This window comes from Amblyomma mixtum, chromosome 4, assembly GCF_055824585.1.
Source record: "Amblyomma mixtum isolate Tamu chromosome 4, ASM5582458v1, whole genome shotgun sequence".
Lineage (NCBI taxonomy): Eukaryota > Metazoa > Arthropoda > Arachnida > Ixodida > Ixodidae > Amblyomma > Amblyomma mixtum.
Window position 1 is genome coordinate 77,725,466 of NC_143015.1, and position 23,750 is coordinate 77,749,215.

The 23,750-nt window shown below is 47.1% G+C and overlaps 1 protein-coding gene across 1 annotated transcript in view; it reads right to left on the bottom strand.

The window, feature by feature from the left end:
* Nucleotides 1–4,668: 4,668 nt before the first annotated feature.
* The window catches only part of LOC149347131 (uncharacterized), a 121,695-nt gene continuing 102,613 nt past the window's right edge, over nt 4,669–23,750 (bottom strand). The window contains exons 8-16 of the mRNA XM_089586894.1: nt 22,412–22,539; nt 20,922–20,969; nt 20,085–20,148; nt 19,198–19,279; nt 18,698–18,778; nt 17,599–17,730; nt 16,543–16,622; nt 13,237–13,348; nt 4,669–8,934 (exon numbers count right to left, since the gene is read on the bottom strand). Of these exons, the coding sequence (XP_089443020.1) occupies nt 7,653–8,934; nt 13,237–13,348; nt 16,543–16,622; nt 17,599–17,730; nt 18,698–18,778; nt 19,198–19,279; nt 20,085–20,148; nt 20,922–20,969; nt 22,412–22,539 (2,009 nt within the window). The 3' untranslated portion in view covers nt 4,669–7,652. The remainder of the gene's footprint in view (nt 8,935–13,236; nt 13,349–16,542; nt 16,623–17,598; nt 17,731–18,697; nt 18,779–19,197; nt 19,280–20,084; nt 20,149–20,921; nt 20,970–22,411; nt 22,540–23,750) is intronic.

Genomic DNA, 23,750 nt, shown 5'->3' on the forward strand with positions numbered 1-23,750 from the left:
GAGGGGAGGGGGTCGCCCTAAGTGCCTACAGAACTATCGCTTTGTAGCCGACCCCTTTTTTTTGGCAGCATTCCTGCACACCTCGCCGCCCCCCCCCCCCCCCCCCCCCCCGTTCTTCTTCGTACAATGTCTATAAAAAAGTCTCGAGTCCGCCTCGTGAATGGTATGCATCTGTATACTGCATTTTTGTGAGCCTTGGCAAAATTCCGTCGAAGTTGATCGGAATTGGTTGCAAGGTGCCGCCGCATGTACGACGAATATTTGCTTCTGAGGTAAACACATTCCGACACCCTGCGGTGCTAACCCTTGTGGGGTTTAAAAGGGGGGAGATAAACACGTTCCCCCGTTTAACCGCGGCTGACCCAGTTCAAAACCGCACGGACCCCACCCCGTGGTCGCGTACGCTACTGAGCGCACGCCGACCATGGCGGGCCGTGCTCTACGGGAACAAAGGAACGACACACTGGCTGACACAAACAAGGCATTTATTGCTATAACAACAATAACGCCAGCTAGCAACAAAATACACTGAGGAATCTAGGATGTCCGACTCACCAGCACGGCTACGAGCGAACGTCCGCCCACGGTAGGGCAAAGGGATAAACTCCGAGGTCGAGCGGGACGGGTTCGGCGGGAGTAAGTTCCGACCAAGAGGCGCCCGTCGACGAAGAGCGAAGCTGCGAGCGAAACGTCCGTTCGCTTCCCGGTGCCGAGGGAGAAGAGAGCCAGCTATCCCCCGCGCGCGCGCAGCAAAACGCCATCCGTGGCGCTGGTGTCGTTACGACGCGAGCGCCCTCCCCTGTTAGTTAAAGTAACCAAAACAGAAGAGCGCGTTTCGGAGGAGCTAACAACAGTGGGGTGCAATGCGGGAAAGTGAACGCAGGGGACGAAGGCGTCCCCACACCCTCTCAATAGTAATTTCACGTCTGTTGCGCAATGTCGATTCATCTCAACGGTAAACAGAAATTGACAATTGCCCACTTCTCTCTGCCTTTTTCTTTACCAATCATAGTTTATAAGGTTGGACAGGCATACGCTGAGCGTTGACTAAATTGTATAGCTGTCTTTGTTATAGTTTTCTTATATGCAATATCATTTAATAATTTTTTTTCAGCGCTATAGTTAGCAGGTTACACTCTAGACCAGGAGTGTTCCGACTACGACTAATATTACTCTGCAGTGACTAAGTGATTGAACGCGCAAAAGACGAGGGCAGAAGGAAGGACACAAGAAAGGCACCGATTTCAACTATAAGGTTCATTGAAAAAAACAAAACAAAAAACGCTAGAAATATATACATGGGACATAAACATAATTAATTTTCTTTATTTCACACCTTCCTTATTTTTGGCGTCCGCTTCCTCTTTTCGCTTACTTACTAATTTGCTCTGTACAATTATGTCGACAATTATCACTAACTCTCCCAAGTTTCCACTGTGTCGACGTTGTGCCTTTTGTGATGCGGGCTGGGCAGCATTATTTTTTTCTTTTTCTTTGCTCCCACTAATATATGTCACGACATTGAAAACAGGAAAGTCTGTAGTCGGGTAAAACTCAAGAACGAAACGGCACATTCCCTCAAAGGAGGCCCTCCAGATAGTAACATCGACGGTACAGCTTTCTGCGGCTATTTAGCCAAGGCTAAACAAGAGAGAGAAGGAAACGGTCCTCTGTTCCCGTGCTGGCATCCTTATCCCGAACAAGGATCACACCACCTCTGACGCCGTTTGGACAAAGATGGTACCCTCTTTGCCCCGGCTCTCCAACTTTTTCCCTTCAACCATAGACCGAATAAAGGAAGCCCCACTCTCTTTGGCTTTGGCGAGGGACAGGCAGAGAAAGAAGCATGCGGAACCACCCCAGCCAACACCTCCCCCACGCACGACGGGGACTAGCAGCCGGGCTTGCCATGGTTCGTTTGTAATCCTCTGAAGGCAGGCGCAGCAACAAAAGAAAAGCCTTCACGCAGCACGGGTGCACGGGTCAAGAAAGGACCGGACACGTATCTCAACATCTCAACCAAAACCAGTCTCGGGTCGCTGGGGGCAAGACGGGTAGACACTTTCTCAGTGATGGATCAGTGTCGTAGCCTGGTGGCAGAATATGAACTACTCGCAAGATGGCGGCAGTGGAACCGCCAATTTTGACAGACACCATTCAGTTGTATGCAGTAACTCCACCGTGCCAAGTAAATTAGTCATCTGAAGCTCCGAAAGCATGTTTACACCTTGAAAAACTAGTAAGTTGTAAGCAACAGAGGTGAGAATATTTCTTGCAATACAAAATATTTTGCTTTTCCAAAAAAACTGCAAAAACAAATGCCCCACTGCCGGGACCCTCGCGTGGAGTGCTTTTTGCTCGCTTCGCCGCCGAAGGCGTTGCAGAAATCAGCTGTAGCTTAATTTTAATGAGCGATTCTTCTATTTATAGTGTACTGGCAACAGGATTAGACATCGAATGATAGGCAGTGGCAGTTCCAAATGTGAGCGGCTGCTTCGAGGTGAGGCAGGTTAGGCCTAGCAACGCCTATCAAGCGGTACGCTGCCAGTATCCCGTTGGGCGGCCCATCGCTGTAAGAAGCGCGTCGCTAGCTTGCATGCAATAGTTATGTTAAAGATAATCTTATCGACTGTCATATATTGTATGTATTCAATTTTCGATATATCGAAGTATTTCTCCCTGCCCCTTCTATACTATCCCCTCACTCCTTTCATTTCACTTCTACACACTCCCTACTATTTCCACTGCCCCAGCTCAGGTGCTTCCAGCAGCGATAGCAGATGCCGGGGGAAAGCAAAAATCTTTTTCTTCCATTTATTCTGTCATTAAAACCACTTACCACTACTTACTATTTCTAGATGCCCTTCTTAAATTGAAAATTGCAGTAAAAGAGTCAGCATTATTTAGTAGCACAGTTTTAAGGTACAGGCAAGAAGCTACCAGAAAAATGCTACAAATTTACATCGAAGCAGCTCGTTCAAAAATGCTTAGGCGCAGTGGCTACTGTCACCAAGTGAGAAGTCTTCTGAGCTCCAGGGCGTGAATATTGCATTAAGCTGCAAGATGTGGGGCTGAGAGTTTTTCCGGAGGCGAGATGCACAGAACGGTACAATTGATTGCTCACATGGAGTAAAAAGATTGGCTAACTCGACAATGGCCCAGTTAAGCAGTCGGTGTGAGCCGGAGGTTGTTTTGCGCTGACGGTTCCTACACGACCTTCCATAGCATGAACCACGAACCTCATCCGAGACGGCACTTCCGGAAGTTCATAGTTCGCCCTCTACGCGTTTTGCCGCGGTCTCTCTCGCTATGCTGCAAGATCTTCGTCGCCCGTCGGTCTTGCTATGCCACCGATCGGCTTCTCGCTAACTGGGTCTTTACGACGGCGAGCCTCGCGAGCACGAAGGCTAAGAGAGCCCTTTTCCTGGGACGGCGCGGTGGCTCAGTGGTTATGCATGGTGTTAGGCTGCTGACCTGAAAGACGTGTGTTCGGATCCGACCACGGCGGTCGCATTTCGGGACAAGAGACTCGTGTACTGTACAATGCCAATGCACGTTAAAGAACCCCAGGTGGTCGAAATTATCCGGAGCCCTTCACTACGGCGTCCCTCATGCCCGTTTCGCTTTGGGACGTTAAACCACGTCATAAAGCAAACCAAACCAAAGCTCTGCTGGTCCTCTCTGTGTCTCGTTTATATATTTTTTATCTTCTCTTGAGTGACTATTACGCATCCGCGCGCGTTGGCTTTTTCGTTATCGCTTCTTCAGTCGCCCGCAAGGGGAATCTCACTGAGAACTATTCGCTTCCAAGTTGCAACCGCTCGGCGGGTGCACATAACCGATTATAGACGCTCACGTAGCCGATGGTTTTAGCGGTTTTGGGGCTGCGTTGCTCTTCCAAGCTCTTTGTAGGAAACTGTGCCTGTACGTTTTCCCTCTGCAGCTTTTCTTTCTGCCATCACCACCCCTCTATTCGTTCTCTCCTGGTCACGTGGCCTTGGACGGGCTTCATCCACGTGACTCGAGGTGGGCTCCGTACACAGGTCAAACTGTACTAACCACCATAACGCCGCTCCACTTCCCTCGTTCTCCGGGCGGACAATTCCGTCGGGAAGGCAACCCCCGCTGCAGTCCTGGATACAGCTTTGCAGCTGTGCGTCCTTGAGGCGTCGGTGAATACGACGCCGACATAAAGCGGCGATATTTATTCGACCATTGTGCCACGGTGAACGTTCCCTTGCCTTATGCCGACCCGAACAGACTAGTCTGTGGCACCGGCGCGAGCCCGGTGCTGCTGCGCTACAGCACACTCGGCAAGCCCGGCCCGTGGTACAATTTTGATTTGCAAGACAAGAAGCATTCAAGTCAATTGAACGCAGAGGACAACTCCGTCCAACTGTTGTTCTTTATGAAAGCCAATTCTGTAGCTCTTTCTGGCTATGTTCACTTTGTGCGACAGCAAGAACTTAAAGCTCCGTTTTCAACTTAAAGCTTAGCCTTTGTCATTACAATGCAGTATACTGTTGATACAGGCCTTCAGTTTGTTCTCGCTGTCCCTTTAATGTCTTCAAATTCTAAGTGCAAAAAGTGCAGACAAACCTTGAGTAATGGGACATGATGCCATAGCCTGCAAATAAAAATGCCTTTTAAAGAAGAACAGCACCAACGTCAACTTCGAAAACAATTTTAATAGCAACAGCATCTGCGTCACCTTGCGTCACATGTGTCTATGAGAAAAAAAAAATGGTGCACTCCTGGTACATCAGTGCAACATAGTAACAAACAAACAAAAAAACACGCACACTCAAAGGTCTCTTCCACTTCAATACATCATGATTCCACATCATAAAACCACACGAGACTACTCGTGTCAGCCTCGAATACACAAAACCGCTCGCTTAGAAGGATTAGATATTTTGCTCAGCAGCTTTATACATAGCCACTATGAGAGAACATACACTCTCTAGAAAAAAAAACATTTCATGCTCCCATGATTTGATGACTAGCATTGCAATGTACAGAACATTGATTATTAAAAAAAAGAATACAAGTTTCTTCAATTGACGTAGTCTTCGCCAAAAATATAAAGGAACGTTGCACATAAGCACGCACGGCAGCAGAAAAATAAAAACAGAAAGAGTGCATTTACAACGCTGTTAAAGACATTTGGAAGAGCACAAATTTTACAAACAGAACAAAAAGCTTTTTCCTGGAGCTTCCACCTCCTTACAGGACATTTAAATGATCAAATCACATGTTACTCTGTCAACATTTAACCCCGTGCAAGCCAGTATTACTATGTAAACCTTCCAATCTGCACGGGCCATTACATAACGTAAACAAAAGCAGCAGCAGGCCATTATTTGCAATTTCTGTTGGCATTTTGGTGCAGGGAAAAAGAAGAAACTGAGAGTAATTGTAGAGTCATGGAAAAGAAATTAACAAAACCTGCTCCCCCCCAGCTCTCTTGATGACTAGTGCCATCATGCTTTCTTACGCCGGTTGCAAGGGCAACAAAAAAGTTTGGAGCACCCGTCACAATGTAACATCGTATTTTATGAGACTGGGCTAACCTGCCATGATTACAACACTACACAAGCTACCAAAATGTTAGAACAGACATAGGTATGCATGGAAAGATACACAGAGTTGTACCAAATTCTGAGTCACGACGAAAGGGAATCGGCTAAGCCACAATTGCTCCGGTGCGCACGTGGCACTAGAACACACCACGAGCAACGCGAGACTCAGAAATGAACTTCAGCGCAAAGTGCGCCCAATACAAATGGCAGCCTTCTCGATTTTGATACCAGGCGGAGATCTCCACATGCTTACGGACAGCAGACACGAGTAGGAGGAACGGTATCTTGCTAACATCTCAACAAACACGAAGAAATCAAGAGTTTGACAAAAGACCTACTTAGACTAAGCTGTGACCATTTGAAAAGGAAATGTAGCTACGCAATTCTTGCCAGCCCAGATGCATCAAGAAAGAAGGTTGGAGTTAGGTGAATAACGTGCACAGCGCAGTCGCAACAATAACTCACTGTGACGGTAACAGTGGTGATGAAAAAATTACTTATCGAGCGAATTGCCCGCTAAAACAAATCACAGCAGCAATGTTAACACTTACAACATGCAATAACGCAATGGCTCAACAAGCACATGTTTGACAATTCCTCAACTGCGAAAACTGCGACCACTAAAAGCCACAAACATAACGTCCAATACCAAAAAATCGGCTGCTTTAATTAAAAGCATTGCCTACAGTTTCTTCCAGAATAGTCAATTTCACTGTAGACGTTACCTTTCTGCTTAGCATTCTGAGGTTAGATCTCGATGCTATACTCCTCACCCAACAGAAGTTCTTCAGACTTCTCCCTGAAGAAGCTACCGAACCAATAAAATTTTTTTCACCTGCTGTGGGCACCAATTTTTAGTGCTCAAAGACAGCTCTTTTAGCAGAACACAGAAGGTAGTAGTGGTCAACCCGTTACTGAAACCTTCCTCACAACACCACCTACAAGACGGTTACAGTCACTTTCGAAACATGTAGTTGCACTAATGGGATATATTTGATCAGTACAAAGCTTGACAAATTGAAATGTCTACTGATGCAGTCGTGGGATGCACATTACACATTTCGCATGACAAGGGGCAAAAACACAAGTGCTCGAATTGAGACGACTAAAGCGCTGCACATTGAGCATCATCTATTTGTTACATTACACGCAGCGTTGACTTAGCAGTATTGCTTTGTCCAACAGTTAGAGCCTTGCACACGCAAATGACAGGTCAAATGAGATGCAATTACAGGAGCATCATCAAAACAGCACTACGACTTTGAGAGGGAAGGAAAATTACCTGGTCCCCATATTGCCTTTTATGGGAACAGAGGTATGCAAAAACACTGCCAGGCCAGGTAAGATTTACTTGATTAAATTAGTTCCTTTCTCTTCAAAGTATACATAAAAAAAATTACATGGAAGAAGTATCGTACAAATGACACCAGCCTTAGGAAATGCTGACAGTGTTAGCTATAAAAAAACAACAGCCATTCAACCATGACTTTTGACAATGTCATGTCCACCGACAATGCAGAGGGGACAACCTCGCCAGCCCCATTCATTCAGTAAGCCGTGCTTAATTGTTAGGTCTGATGCCGCTGCCTTTGTCAGATTTGAGTTACTCCGCACATCGAAGAGGAAAAAAAAAAATAAACAGTGGCAGTTGTTCCAGACAAGCCAGGCCGTTGCAACAAGCTATTATGCCCGACATGCAGAATCCTCACCCGACGAGGCAAGTATATCAAACTTTGCACAGTCCGCGTGCCTTTGTTTCCGATCCGGAAGCATGGTCAGAAAAGAAACATCCTCTCAGTGTCCCGTGAGCACGCACCCTAGAGCAAGCTCAAATCCAGCGGGACACTGCTGGAGCAACACAAAAGCATTAAGCACAATTGTTGAAATAAATCAAAGAAACCCAAAGTCTTTCTGGACCAAGGCAGAGAGTAATAAGAAAAAGAAACAAAGAGGTGAGACAGTGTCTTTGAGACAGAATGATGCCTCTTGGCAAACATCTAGCATCCAGAGGTGAAAAGGAAAAAGAGTGGTAACAACAAGCAGTGTCTTTGAAGCTTACGCCACGACCGATCAAAGGCGCGTGGCTTCCGGCATGATCGGCACAGGACTGGCAGCACCACCCTCCAGCTTGCTCTTAGTCGGAGAGACTGGATCGGATTTGGGTCGCTCGGAAGACGTGATGAGGTCCGGCGGAGGGCCCATCGTGTGGATGGCGTCCATCACAGGCGACTGCCTCGAAGGCTTCAGCTCCGACACGGCTGTGAAGGTGGAAGTTGACGTGTCTGCCGATGGGCTCGACCTGGGAGGTCGCTCGGGTACTGGCTGTTCCTCCGACGCCGTCAGAAAGTTCCAGCGGGCGTCATCTGTCTGGCGATGTTGCGGTGGCGGGTCGTTAGAAGCCGCCTGCAAAGGATGCGGCCGTTCCCTGGTCGTGCCATTGGTCTTGGAAGGCGAACGCCTGAGAGCGACACCCCCATTGCTGAGGTCGTCTCCGGGAAGACTCGCTGTACAGGATTTCCACATGACGTTCGGTCCGTTGGAGCCCATGCCACTGGGAGACACCAGGACGGAACTGCCGTCTTCCGAGTCGGACTCGTCTGCAAAGGAGAGCATCTCCTGGTGGTCCAGGGACAAGGGACGCTCCCCGGAGCCGCGCCTGCCGGGGTTGTCCCTCCTCCTTGCACCGTCGCTGCTGCTACCGCTGCTGTCGCTGCGGACAGTTCCGTTTCCGTTGCTCCTCGCGGCAAACATCGCACTGTCCACGGACATTGCCAAAACCTTGTCTGCACTGTGGTCGGGTCCTCCGTCAGCAAAGTAGCTCTGCTGCTGTTGACTGTTCCTTCCATCGCCACTTCCGGGGCTGGATGCACTGTCGTTCCTTTCGGTGTCTCGGGGTGGTTCCGATGAAGGCGCGGAGGCCTCCAAAGTGTGGCTGTTGCGGCTCGCACTCTCGAGGCTTCCGGTCTTGGGCCGCTCCGGAGGGGGCACGGAGGGCCGCTCGCACGGCTGCGGTCGTCCGACGGCGACCTGGTGTCGTCCCGGACGACGCTCCAGGGACTGGGTCGAATAGGAACCTCCCGCGACGGTGGCGCCCTCTACGACGCCCTCGAGAGAGCGCCGTTGAAATGTCGGCTTCTCGGCGACCTGGGGCTTGGCCATCGACCGCGGTCGACCGAGGGTGCCTCCCCCGGTGGGCAACGCTGAGGAGCGGTGGTCGCCTGACGATGCGCCGGCACCGATGAGGATAGAGCTGCGGTCCCGCGGTTGGGGCGCCATCGGAGCCGCGGGCGCGGCCTTCTTGCCCGGCCTGTGGGGGATCCGGGGGCTCTGGCCCGTCAGGCCTATTGCGTGCCTGGGGACGGAAAGATGAATCAACGAATGTGCAGCCCAAGCATCTACAGCACAGATCAAGCCAATGTTCACCCCTGCACACTTTCTGGAACCTGGACTGGCATGTGCTATTAATTTACGAACAGCAGCTAGCCCAACGAAGAATAGAGCCAGCATTATTTCCGCCCTACTCATTTACCAAACCAAGCATGACCCCTTCCTCTCTTCTTAGAGCTGATGATGCAAGAGGTGTGCCTAAACAAGGTCCTGAACGACAACTTGATTTTGGCAAGTTATCCCATACAGCAGGTATACAAGTGAAGGGAAAAGAGGTGCTCATTATGACATATACAACGGACGCAACTACAAAACGAAAAAATCCCCTATGCTCTTTGGTTTCAGTGGCTGTTGGCTTCGTCATGTAACAGGTATACAGCACTCCCATGTAGAGGCTGTTTCACAATTCGAGAGAAACAGCGAGCCCATGACCACCGCACTTCACGAAGTGCTGCTCATTCCGCACATGTATCTGATGTGGCGCATTCTCGGCAGATCTCGGAGGGGCAGCAGTTCCATAGTCACGCGCTCCTAATTTCCCCTCCAAGTGTGAAACGGCTTGTACACCTTAGCAAACCTCTCACTCTTAGCGGTATAACAGAGTGCTGGGAACGTCTATCGATAGAGCATATGCTTGCCCATATTTAACTCCGTTTCTCAGAATCACTGCATTCCTTCTATCAGAGTGCAGTATTCACCCTATGAAGGAGTGTATCCCATACAACAAGTATGCATTACTACCATGTACACCCTCATTAAGCTGCGTTACCCTACATAAAACAGTGTGCTTACAAAATGAAGCAAAAATTATGGTTTCCTTTTTTCCTTACGGCTCCTCTATTGCATCATCAGATGTAACACTGCAGTTGGTGCTGATGGGGCTTCAAAGCCCACATTAACATGCATGCCTAGTGCTCTTCAATTTACAAGGCATTTCTCGCGACCTACGAATGGCTGATTCGGGGACCTTACAAAGAGCGACACAGACAAACGAGGAAAGAACCGCAATGAGATGTCGTTAAGTATAACAAAGGATGCAATAAGAACAGGGCAGTGGACCTTCTGAAATCACTTGTGACAGACTAGATTCTTCAGTGTGCTTACAGGAGAAAAAGATGGTTTGGTTTATGGGGTTTAAGGGGGGACACACTGGTCTTGAAAAAAAAATTTTTATTAATGAAATCACAGTTATGAAATCTTCAGGGATTACGTATTTTTGTGTGCCGATTCTAAATGTCATTTAATTTCATGCAAACAATTCCTTGAGCACTTATGCACTTTTTATGCTAGTATTTTGTGGAGAGTTTTGAAGAAAATTTGCCGTGGGAAACTCGCTGAAATGTATGCCATTGGGTTCTCTTGATACCAAGGAATACAATAAGGGTGAAAATGTCTTCCTGCCTATCATAGAACTTAAGTTATAGAGTTTGAAGTTGTCGTTTCAGAAATGAGAAGGAAAGTGTGTATTCCTGTTTCTGAAGTGGCAGCTTCAGTACCCTATCAGTCGAGTTCTATGATAGCCAGGATTATAGTTTTACCCTTATTGTATTCCTTGGTGTCAAGAGAACCCAATGGCATACATTTCAGAGAGTTTCCTGCCGCAAATTTTCTTCAAAACTCTCCGCAAAATAGTTGCATAAAATGTGCATAAGTGCTCAAGGAATTGTTTTACATGAAATTAAATGACATACCTAGAATCAGCACACAAAAATACATGTGCCCTGAAAATTTAATTAACTATGACTAAATTAATAAAATTTTTTTTTCAAGACCAGTGTCCCCCCTTAACGTCCCAAAGTGACTCAGGCTATGAGGGACGCCGTAGTGAAGGGCTCCGGAAATGTCGACCACCTACACGGGCCTCTACAATTTCTCCTCCAAAGAAATTCTAGCCGCTGTAGCAGGGATCGAACCTGCGTCTTTCGGGTCAGCAGCCAAGGGAGAAAAAAAGAGTCTCAAAGTGCCTATGATACATGGAACAGACAGCACTGTAGAGATTTGTATTCAGACACGGGTCAACACTGGATGCCCACACCCTGCACTTGCTGGATGCACTAATCAGCCACATTCGTTGTCAAGCCACAATAAAGCAGCTAACACACAGCAAATGCACCTGACAAGTCTCCACATGCAACACTGCAGGCAAGGCAATTCCAACACACACCAATACCACTTCTGATGCCCAAGCTTGCAGACTTCTATATGCCCGAGGGCACAGGAAAAGCATGCCAACAGTTGGCCCAAGCAAGCTCGCTGAAGCAGGACTGCTTCCAAAGCTAAGCGGTGCCAGCTTTAGTGGTTACTCCACAAAAACATGCTCAGTTTTCCAAGAACAGTGCACAAAATATAGCTTGTTTGTGTGTGGAAACAAGAGCTTGTGGCCCGGACTGCATCGACATGCAAATAAACATTCTCCATGACAATTCAGCTTATATCCTAACATATAAAACCTTCAGCTACAGCAGAAACCATTGATACTTCTATTACAAAGGTGAAACAAGTCACGCCCCGCCATCTCTCATGCTGCCATTACCTTTGTCTTACAGCTGCGCACCATGTGGTGGAAGACCTGTCATTTATCACTCTGCCTAAGCTTAGAAGCTTTACAGACTTCGTTGCGTTGTGATCGCCAGCCCCCACCACGTTCGACAAACGTCTCAACTTGACCCTGACCAGTGTCCCAGCAGACTGTTAGGCATGGCATCATCATCATCATCAGCCTGACTACGCCCACTGCAGGGCAAAGGCCTCTCCCATGTCTCTCGAATTAACCCTGTCCTTCGCCAGTTGCGGCCACTGTATCCCCGCAAATTTCTTGATCTCATCCGCCCACTTAACTTTCTGTCGCCCCCTGCTATGCTTGCCTTCTCCTGGAATCCACTCCGTTACCCTTAAGGACCAGCGGTTATCCTGCCTGCGCATTACACGCCCTGCCCAAGCCCATGTCTTCCTCTTGATTTCAACTAGGATGTCATTAACCCGCATTTGATCGCTCACCCACTCTGCCCGCTTCCGATCTCTTTAACGTTACACCTATCATTTCCTATCATTTTCCTTTCCATAGCTCGCTGCGTTGTCCTTAACTTAAGCTGAACCCTCTTTGTTAGCCTCCATGTTTCTGCCCCATAGGTGAGTACCGGTAGGATACACCTGTAGTATACTTTTCTCTTGAGGGATATTGGTAAGCTGCCATTCATGATCTGAGAGAACCTGCCATATGCGCTCCACCCCATTCTTATTCTTCTAGTTATTTCCCTCTCATGATCCGGATCAGCATGACAACTCAACCACAATGACATGATGAAAACAATGTGAAAAGACAAATGCGCCTGATGAGACAAATATCTGCCCATGCCGACTGACTCATTCACAATGCCTTCACAGTCAGTTCTTTGAGACCAGTGGGACTGAATTAGCCTTGTGGCCCAGCATCTGTCTTGTCCCATTTTGCCACCCGCTGCAGTAGGAATCCATTCGTTGCACGTGCGCCCCATCACGTCACCCACTCCTCCATCTACGGGCACCGGTCAGGATGGTCGCCTGGCACCCCAGCACAGCAGCCTGAGAAACAAAAGCTCGGGATGCAAGTTGATAGGTTCCTACTGCAACTGCCCGGTTCTGTTCCGACCCACGCTAAGCTGCAAGCTTGGGCTTGCCAGTCGAACAAATCTGCAGTTCCAAGTAGGCCTATTATGACACACGAGAGTGTAATCCACAGTTCCGTGTCTACCACTTCCTCGGAGCTTTGCCTCCTGTTTTGAATGCAGCATATATTTTCATTCTTGCTGGAGCAGCCACTCCCTTTTCCCAAGTCTTTTTTTTCTCTTTCAAAGCAAGCTGCTGCAATGCTAGCCCAGAGCAAACACCGTAATTTCCAGTATACAGTCCACAGGCTTCAATATTGTCCCCCCCCCCCCCCCCCCAAAAAAAAATTTTTTGTTCATTAGCTTTACCGCACCCATTATGCAGCCTACACTAGATATACAGCCCACAGCAGGTACATAGAATTCCGTTGGGCTATTGACTATATTGGATGCTACTGAAGAAGAAAGTGTTGCATAGTCCGCACTCATAGACGGTCCACAAAGCCCAACATTTCAACTATTCGACACAGCCCGCCGACTGTATACCGAAATATATGGTATACGAACTCTCAGATGACTTAGCAGTGGTGTGCAGAAGCCACTGTTGGCCAGAAACAGGTGCAGTGTTAGGGAGGAAAGAGGCAAGCGAGAGAGCGAGCGAACGGGGGGCGCTCTCACCCTACCCTGACAGGTGACCATCGACATCACCGTTGGTGGTGGCGGCAGTTGGGAGACTCGCGTGCTGGCCCTCGGGCATGGCTGTTGTTCTCGTGGGAGAGGGGGAGAAGTCTTCGTCTGCGAGGGGGGGAGGCGGAGGATACGCGGCATTGGAAAACAGTGCCGCGGACTCTGTCGACAACCCATTAACTGCAAGTAAATAGCAAGAGAAAAAAAAGTCTTCGCAAGCCTCTGCTAATGTTGTGGAGGAAACTGCACAACTGTGTTTCCGTTGTTCCTTGTTGAAGCTTTCCACGAGACACTAGAGACAATACTGTGGTCGTGTAAAACAACTCGATTTGCAAACACAATGCGTACCATCGATCCTGGATATATCACACCCGTTTATGTCAGATTACTGCTTCTATCAAACAGCCAAACGATAGTCTTGAGAACCCCATGGAAAAGTTTAGCACTACTCTTCACATTTATCAAACTCCCAATCAGCGGAACATTCGATACATCAAATGGCGTGCTGTACTGCTGCAAGAGACGCTTGCCGTACCGGCACTGCCACGATAACTTTCTGTACGCAAAACAGTGTTCGGTAGGGTGCACGGCCTTGGACACCAGGTGGCAGCACTAATCGCGCGGAGACGCTGCAAAACCGCGTGACAAGGTTGTGGTTGCCTGCGGTAAGGCGGCCACATTACCCATCCAAATCTGCTGTCATGCAGAGGTGCCGGCGTTTGAAACATCGTTTGTTATGCGGTGAAGACAACCTGACTGGTTGAAGTCTGCCGCCAGTCCCCACCTGGCCTGCTTTGTTGCTGAAGGCATCGCGGAAACCAACTGTACCTTAATTTTAATGAGCCTTAAGTTTAAAGAGACATTATTCTGCCTATAGTACACTGGTATCATACCTCTTATTATAGGTGGTGACCAGTTACAAAGCAAAGCTGCAGCTTCAACTGGAAGACGGCTAGGCCTAATGACGACTATCGAGTGGTGCGCTGCTTGCAGTACGGCAGGCAACACATCACTGTAGGAAGCAAGACGCCAGTGTGGGCACACCATATTTTTGTTTCTGAGTTACAGATAAGCTTATCTATTGGCATGCTTAAAGACCGAATAATTTCGCGATCCTCTCAAAGTGCAGTATATCCAGGATTGACTGTATTTGCCCTACCTACGAAGAACACGAGTACTTGTTTTTCAGGTGTTGACGAGCCACAGTAGGATTGCAAGACTTCATTCTAGATGTCCCTGTGCATACAAGGTATACTAGTTGATGTAAATAAACTAAACTGAATGACATGGAGGACGCTGGGGGGTCAGGTGTGTAAGAAAGGAAGTAAAAACATTCCAAGACAAGACATCACAGACATCATGACATAACACAGCTGCAAGACATCACTCTACACATGGGTAAGGCAACAAATGCAGAGGATAACCAGCAACTGAGTCAAATGGCATTCCCACCTTTCTTCCTATTGGCAAGGTAGAACCAGCATTTTCACTGAAGGCCACCATTGTACCCCTCTTTAAAATCACCAGGTCATTCCTTTCAGTTCACGACTCCTTTTTTTTTTCCATGAACTTTAAACATGAACTCATCTTACTATGTTACTGCAGAACACAATGACAGTACCGTGCCTGTTCAATGGTGTATTGCATGAAAACGAGCCACAATAAAAAAATCCCAAAAGCTCCAGCACCTCGCACCTGAAGAAATACCTCTGGAATTGGAAAAAAAAAGAAAGCTTTTCATGTGTGCGAGATAAATTTCTCTGTTGTCCTCATATGTTCACTTCTGAGTACAAGCAGCAGCATGCATAAACTCCCCACAACTTGCAAACAGTAGTGCACAAAAATTCTCCTGGCTCTGTGTAAACATCAGTGCAATGAAGGGTGCCCTTGTAAACTTAAGGCAGCACTTGCATTTTACCACAACTAAAGGGACACCCAAGAACAGACTGAAGTTGGCCTACGTCGATTGATTACCACCTTTTCCAGGCCAACTATGGGAGGTGCCAAGGCCACTAAGTAATTAAGGTCTTGCATCCGACCTTGCACCTAACCTTAAGGGCTGCATGGTTAAACCAAAGCTATAACAACTTTCGCTGTCAAAAGAAATAAAGGTATCGCTGCCGCTGGCTGTTTCCCCAAGCAAACTGCAATGATGTCAATAGAGTTTTCTGGCACGTGCATCTTGGAGGCTAAGCCATATGCCATTCCCTTCGGACCAATGGTAACAGTCTTTTTTCGGTACCTACGTCGCAAGTTTGGATCAAGTGGTGGGGAAAATGGGCTCCATTTTTTTTAGAACATGAGCTCTACTACACGGGGTACAACTTCCGATTTCGATGTGGATGAGACAATGACCTTCAGTGCCTCTCAAGGTCAAACCGAACTTAACTGCATGGTGCTATGGCCAAAGCTATGGTAGTATGATCATATGACTATGAGCATTGGCTACCTGCTCTTTACATTTGATTTAGACAGTTGGCACCACTTCGACAATGACCTTCAATGCCTCACCAGGTCAAACCGAACTTAACTGCATGGTGGTATGGTCCATGACCACGTGTTCGTATGACTATGACAATTGGGCAACTGACCTGACCTTGACATTTGATTTGAGACAGTGGTCAACACATCGACAATAACCTTCAATACCTCACAATGTCAAACCTAACTTAACTGCATAGTGGTATGGCCAAAGCTATGGCAGTATGACCACATGATCACATGACTATAACCATTAAGTACCTGACCTTGACCTTTGGCCTTAACATTTGATTTGAGACACTGGCAACCATGCTTAACAGAGCTTTTGCTCGTATAACTAGGCTCAAGCCACGTTGAACCCCAGCCATTTTTTTAAATCCAATTTTCTCAGGAATAAGTGCATCTTTAGGTACAAAGAGCCAAATAAGCGATCTTTGATAAAAACAAGTATTGGGTGAAGTCGATCTCAGTGACCCTTGATTAAAATTTTTGCGATGCACGTCCAGTACAGTTAAACTTCCAGCCCTGACCTCGAAACTCCATTTATTTAAAAAAATTTCCTCTGTTTTTTTTAAACTCTCTGAGTTATCGAGGGTTCAAAGTTCATGTCCTTTCAGGCTGCCATGGTCTGCACTCTTGCTGGTGGCTGTGCGTAAAAGCAACAGAAAACGGTCCCATGCATGCCGCAATCTTCAAACAAATTGTTGGTTAGAAGCATTATTCAAAAGAACTGCAGCTTTAGCAGCACTGATTAGTTATTAATACTAAGGCTGCCAAGCAACGGCACCAAGGAGCAAAGCAAGAAGTGCCACTCCACCAACCTCCTGGGAAAAACCAGTCTGCATAGTTGACCAGGGTGTCCACGATGGAGCTGTGCATATTGGCTATTCCCATGTTGACACTGTCGGGGGGGGGGAAGAAAAAAAAAAGCGAAAAGGAGGCAGAATTAACTTTTTCAAAGGTTAGCGCTGTGAACAGTGATAATACAAAAAAAGAAACAAGAAACACAGATAAGAGCAACAGGGTTACTGCCTTACGACCAAGCACAGAACTCCAGTCAGCGAACTTAAACAGCAGCAGTCAATGTGGCTCTCGGATAGAAGGTAGTTAAGCTACCATTAAATGTTACTGCATTTGCCCATCGCTAGGACAGTTCACAAGCAGCCTCGACTTTGGTAAGTGCCGTGGAAAATGTTGCCGCAAACTGCAAGTTTGTGACTCAGTAAAATGCCAGTCCGCGGGAATGCCTAGAAAGGCTGTGGTCAAAATTATAATGAAAATTGGTTGTCAGGAAAAGGCGCGGTAACTGCCTCGCTTCTAGGCGGACACCTGAACTGCAGGTGGAGGGAAGGGATGAGGGAGGTGGTGGAAGAACAAATAAAGTCGCACTGTAGTGGAGGGCTCCGGATTACTTTAGAACGCCTCGACTTCTTTCTGTGCGTGACATCGCACAGCGCACGGGTGCATTTGGCGTTTAACCTCCATCAAAACATGGCCACCGTGGCCAAGATTGAACCTGGATCCTACAGCTCAGTAGTGAAGCAAACTAACCAATGGTTTGGTTTGGTTTTATGGGGTTTAACGTCCCAAAGCCACTCAGGCTATGAGGGACGCCGTAGTGGAGGGCTCCGGAAATTTCGACCACCTGGGGTTCTTTCACGTGCACTGACATCGCCCGGTACACGGGCCTCTAGAATTTCACCTCCATAGAAATTCGACTGCTGAGGCCGGGATCGAACCCGCATCTTTCGGGTCAGCAGCCGAGCGCCATAACCACTGAGCCACCATGGTAGGTAAATCATCACTCCTTTGTTAAAGAGGTTCGTTTAAGAGGTGCAAACATGGCTATGGGGTGTATTGGAGCAAGAGAGACTCACCCCATGTGCAGGGACTGGTTCTCTTCCTTGGGCCAGACCAGGTTGGGGGCTATGACGATGGCGATGTTCTGCGAGCTCATCTTGTTCTGCTCTCGGTGGCCCACCAGGCGTGCCAGGAACTTCACCACGTACCTGCGTGTGTGTGGAACACCCCCTCCTCACTCTCCTTCACCCAGTCACCAAGACCAGGGACAGCTTGATGCTATCTTTAGAGGTACAACACGACTTCTGTGCAGCACGGCTATTCCATGCAGATCAAACATGGTTAGCAAATCTACTGCAGTCCATTTGTCTCCCTTCTCCCCTTTTATGAACCCACTACAAAAGTTACCACGAGTTACGAGTACATTTCACACTTCCCAGGTTCACAAACGAGCAAATGTTTCAGTTCCTATTACTGCCCTCAGAAATGTGTTCCATGCACCCGAGATGACAATGCAGCCAAACCACCACAGATAAAGGAAGGTTTTCTCGTCAAACTGAAGTTGTCATTCTCACTCAGCACACGTGTCAAGTTCTTGCCTATTAAGTGCGTCACAGGAGTAAATAAATAAAGCAACACGATGAATTTTATATTGAACATTAAGCGTTGGTACAGTGCATTTATCATGCAGTAGTATTTCAACTCCAACCTTCACTCACGGCTGCCCGAGTCTGAACAGGGGATTCAAACAGGTACAGTCGTGAGCAGTACGAGGGGGAACAAAGACATCATCACCATCAGCATCATTAGCTTGACTACGCCCACTGCAGGGCAAAGGCCTTTCCCATGTCTCTCCAATTAACCCGTCACTCCAATTTTATGAGTGACAAGCACAGTTTTTTCTGTTCTGTAACTAGTCTGTCTTGGAGCATCATACTAAAAAAACCATTCTCAAAATAATTTTGCACAAAAAGTTTGTTCCCTGTTACACCGCTCACAACTGTACATGCTTTTCAGCTGTTTGTAACAAGGACAGGAAAGGCAAGGATTCAATAGTTTGCTCATGGCTTCCTAGGCTGCCAGCCATCCATACCCTCTCTGAATGATAAACAGCAGCACATGTGATGGAAAAAAAAAAAAGAACAGAGAAGAAAAAGGGAACGTGCAAAGAAGTACCTGAGGTTGTCGTGGTTGGCCTGGGGAAGGCTGTTGACCACCTGCCACAAAGCCTGCAGCCTAGCACTGGCATCGGGAACACTGCAGATAAGGCCACAGGGAGAGATAAAACATTCCACATGAAGAATGTGCTAAAGATAAAGCTCTGATGGGTACTCATCAGCAAAACATCCTCGTGCTGAATGGGCAGTTCAACTGAATCCTCCAGATTTTCATGGCCACAGATGCCACCACTCATTAAAATCTGAATGCTGCAGTGGGTGAATTAAAACAGGAACAGAAATTTGGACATGGGGCATGAATTTGGAACAGGTATTTGGACATGACCAAGGTAGACTGCCGCCCTGCTTAGAACAGGAGGTCTGCCATCGGTTGTTGTACAAGGGCATTGCGAGATACTTTGTGTGTGTGGCAAAAAAATGGGCAAGTAAATAAAGAAAAATAAAACAAGATATCAACCCCCCCCACACTTCCCACATACAAAACAAACACACACGCACCTTGCAGCCTTCATCCACTCTTCATACAGGGCAAAGGTCATCAGGGGTTCAGGCAGCTCTCGCAGGTACAGCTTCAGCACACCTGGGACAGGAGAGACGAAAACAGGGGGTCAGGAACTTCTCCCGTCTGTTTACTTGCTCAAGACACCCCAATCCACCACCACAGCACAGTGCTGTATACAGTCTACAAACATGGGATCACAAGAATGAATAATGCCAATCAGAAAGAAAAAAAGGAATCAATCAACTTGCAAAGAAATGGACACGTCAGCTGAGCCTACAGGAAGCAAGAAATGTTGAACAGTGGTCAGTGCACAGTGAAGTGACCGTGCAATGAATAAACAATACAAAGGTCATCAAGAACTGCAAAGGTCCTTTGCAATTCAAAGGCCTTTGCCTTTCCCTTTTCCAATGATTTCATTTATTCAGAGATACCCTGCTTTGCCTAAGTGCAGCAGCAGTGGGTGGGGGCTTTAAAGCTTAGTAAAAAACGAATTGTTGTTGGTACAACACATTTGGTTAACGGACAATCGGTTCCATCCTCTTACGGTTAGTGAGAAGAATGAGTTAGTGCTAAGGTTTGTCCTAGTCTGGCATTATCAAATATAACCTGTTCACCTTATAGAACCGACGATTCTTACTAAATATTTTATGCACATGCTGCTAGATTGCAATTCTAGACCCACTTTTTAAATTTTTTTTTACGTTTTCTATGCCCCACATTGCAAACACCTGCCCAATCTTGGGCAGACAGACAGGATTCGTACAAAACACCTGCTCAGTATTGGGCAGACAGACAGCAAGAAAGCTCTTGCTCATCATGACAGAAAAAAATACTGGACGAAATACTGGAGGAAATAAAAGGAAATTTAAAAAATCCAACTCACTTGCAACTGTGTGGGGGTCCCTCTCAAACTCGCTCATGTCAGCGAAACCCGCGTTGAACGCGCTCTGAAAAAGAGAAGCGCGGGTCAAACGCAAAGCATGCGCCGTCCACCAAGGGGTTCTTGCAATGTTGTTTCTTCCGGTGGGCAGTATGCACATCCCATGAAGAGTGCAAAAAGACATGCAGTGCAACATTTTTATACTGCAAGGAGAACCACCTTTTGGACTGCCACACCTTTCAATTCACAATAAAAGCTTAAGTTAAGTACAACGCAGTGAGCTATGGAAAGCAAAATGATAGGTGTAACGCTAAGAGATCGGAAGCGGGCGGAGTGGGTGAGGGAATAAATGCGGGTTAATGACATCCTGGTCAAAATCAAGAGAAGAAATGGGCTCGGGCAGGGCACGTAATGCGAAGGCAAGATAACCACTGGTCCTTAAGGGTAACGGAGTGGATGCCAAGAGAAGGCAAGCATAGCAGGGGGTGGCAGAAAGTTAGGTGGGCCGATGAGATTAAGAATTTTGCGGGGATACGGTGGCTGCAACTGGCGAAGGACAGGGTTAACTGGAGAGACATGGGAGAGGCCTTTGCCCTGCAGTTCGTGTAGTCAGGCTGATGATGATGATTCCAAATCGGACAGGCAAATGGACGAATGCCACAAATTCAGTGCACCTTCTATTACCTGCTCCTCTCTTTTTACAGTGCTATTTCTTTTCGAGGGGGAACAAATTAACCAACCGGCCCAGAAATGATGTTTAACTGAAGTCTATTTTAAGATTTCTTCCCACGAAGTTCTGACACACATTCAGGCACTCAAAGTGGGAGGAGACTTCCTCACCTTGAGCTTTTTGATCTTTGACGCACTTCCTGTAATGCGGAACAGTCCCTGCAAGAGCAACGCAAAGCGGGCGGTTATCGAAAGAATGCACAACGTCAGGCAATTAAGCAGTCAACAAAGACGCTGCTCTATCAATGCAAACATGCGGAACTACCCCTCTATTAACAGGACTACATCCGCTGCCCACTAGGGCAGCAGTGACTAACAGTACTGAGTTGCAAAGCGCCTGTACGACCCTCACAACGTACATAGCCTCGTGCTCCATTAGCATAAGTGGTTTATGTTTTCATTCAGGGGTAAGCCAAGTTTTTAGTAGGGGTGTGCGAATATCAAATTCTTCGAATACGAATCGAATACGAATACTTGGCTCCGAATATCGAATCGAATATCGAATAATCAAGGACAGACGCATTTAACCACTAAAAAACATTTATTTGAGCACCGAAGAACATCACAGTTCAACTATCGATGATTAAATGAACACAAAAGGTGTGTGGGGCTGCACAAAAAGTATCGAAGTCTGGAACAGTATATTTAGAAGAGTGGAAATATCAGAGAAGATGGCTGGTACACAGCATTGATTAAGGCTAGCTTGCCATCAGCACGAACGCGCGTTGCTGGGATGAACATGAAAGATTGTCGTGAAGGAAAACCCGCTGCTCCACATGGTCAGGCAGAAGTAGTTCCCTTCTAACTGAAACGACTCCTCCAGCCACAGAAAATGCCCTCTCACTTGGCACTGAACTGGCACGTATTGCGAGGTACTTCGTGCACAGCTCTGACTATACCAGCTTCGCAGGTATAGCCACAAAGAAGCTCACCAGCGCAGTCAGCTACGGCATGGCCCTTGGAGGAAGGAATGCGCATTGCTCTGGGCGCCGCCTTGTTGTTATGTCTCTGTCAATAGGGCTTGCGGACCGAAATGAACGCCGGTGCTCACATTGAATATTCGGCTAGATACGAATATCCGCGTCGGGCCGAATATTCGAGACAACACGAATACTTGGATTTCGAACCGAATTCGAATACTAAAAATATAATATTCGAATTATATTCGAAAATTTCGAATATTCGCACACCCCTAGTTTTTAGCAACAGCCCAGTATGGCTCCTCACTTCACATTTGAACCAGAGTGGCAACTGTCTCCAAAGACACCGCTCAATCAATCAATCACTCACAATCAATCAACCAACCAATCAATGAATCAATAAACTAATCAATCAATCAATCTACCAAGACATGACAATAAAATAAATTCATCAGCCTTCCAAGTGATGTAAACATGGATTCCAACTAAAGTTTCAACAAGGATTTCAACATGGATTTCAAACCTATAGGAGAAGCAATAACACATATAAGCACCAAAACACCTAAGACAAGCAAGTGCTGTTGATAAGAACATAACTGCCAGTGGAGTACACAACCAAGGTAGGTACTAGTATGCACTCGGCTGTTCAATTAATTCAGAAGCCATATTGGGAGGGCGTACCTCCTCGTCCATGCCAGAGGCCAGCAGGCAGGTGGCGCACTTCTCCACCACCAGGGCGATGCGGCGGCCATTGACCCTGAGGTGCTCCTCCAGGGGAAAGCCAAACACCGGCTTCTGGGGGGAGTTGCCTGCATTCATTACCCAAGGGGAGCAATGAGAAGGACCGCCTAGCATAGAGTTTCTTACTATTACCTAGAGGGAAAGCTGGCGGCGCTGCACTTCAGCCACCATGGACGCTCAAAGCATCATGGGGCGGTGAGCTACTTGTTGCGGAACAGTCGTAATTTTTTGGGAACACGGAGTGGCGCTACTAAGACGTTTCATACCGAAAACGCTGTTCGTGTGTGCGCAGACGACTTTCGCGCGAACGCAGTGGGCAAAACCCATAGTAGTGAAAACGCGACGACACACGACGCTAATAAAAGGTTTCACTTTTCCGCAATGCCATTAAAAAACCTCTTATAGTATTTAAGCAACAACATCTTTTTTGAAAACATGCTTGCTTTTAAAAGTGCGCCTGTTAATTACGAAATATTAGTTTTTATAGTGTTCTTTACTTGGCCAATAGGAGAGCGAGTAGTCTCTTATTTTGAGCAAACTTTGCACTTAAATGCTTTTCAGCTCGTTTGTTGCATTCATTAGACAAGATATTGAATATTAGGACGTTTGTAGTTATCAAACAGCTTTAATTTTTCTATTATTTTTTGGCCAAAAGTTGCAGTTCTGCAACAAGTAGCTCACCGCCCCATGATGCTTTGAGCGCCCATGGTGGCTAAGTGGTCTCGAGGGGTCGCCATGCAAACGCCCATAGACGGGCTGCCAGCTTTCCCTCTAGGTAATAGTAAGAAACTCTATGCCGTCTAGAGACACGCATTTCCTGCCCTAGCAGTGAACGCCGGACCTCAGCAAAGATACAAGAAACGAAAATCTGATAACCTCAAAGGGCTTTTAAAAGAAATGTCATACTAACCCGAGAAATATTCGGAGCTCCTTTTGAACAGTGCTGCCATCTATGACCAAAAGCCGCAAGGCATATGCTGCAGGGTTTAGGTAGCCACCAGAGCTGCGCATGCCAGTCTAATTATCGTACTAAGGTGAGAGCCATTTCGCTTTGAGGAGAAACCCGAAGATCATCGTGACTTTAATCAGTGGTTATGTCACCATTTTATGTGCTAGAGCAAAACAACTTGGTATGGTTAACGTAGAAGTGTCATACATTCAAACCATTGTACCTCATTGAATTCTCTCACTGAATTCAGCCTCCCTTATGACGATCCCATACGACGATCTCAGCTCATCACGACCAACTATCACTGTTTTGTTTCTGATGAGCTCACCT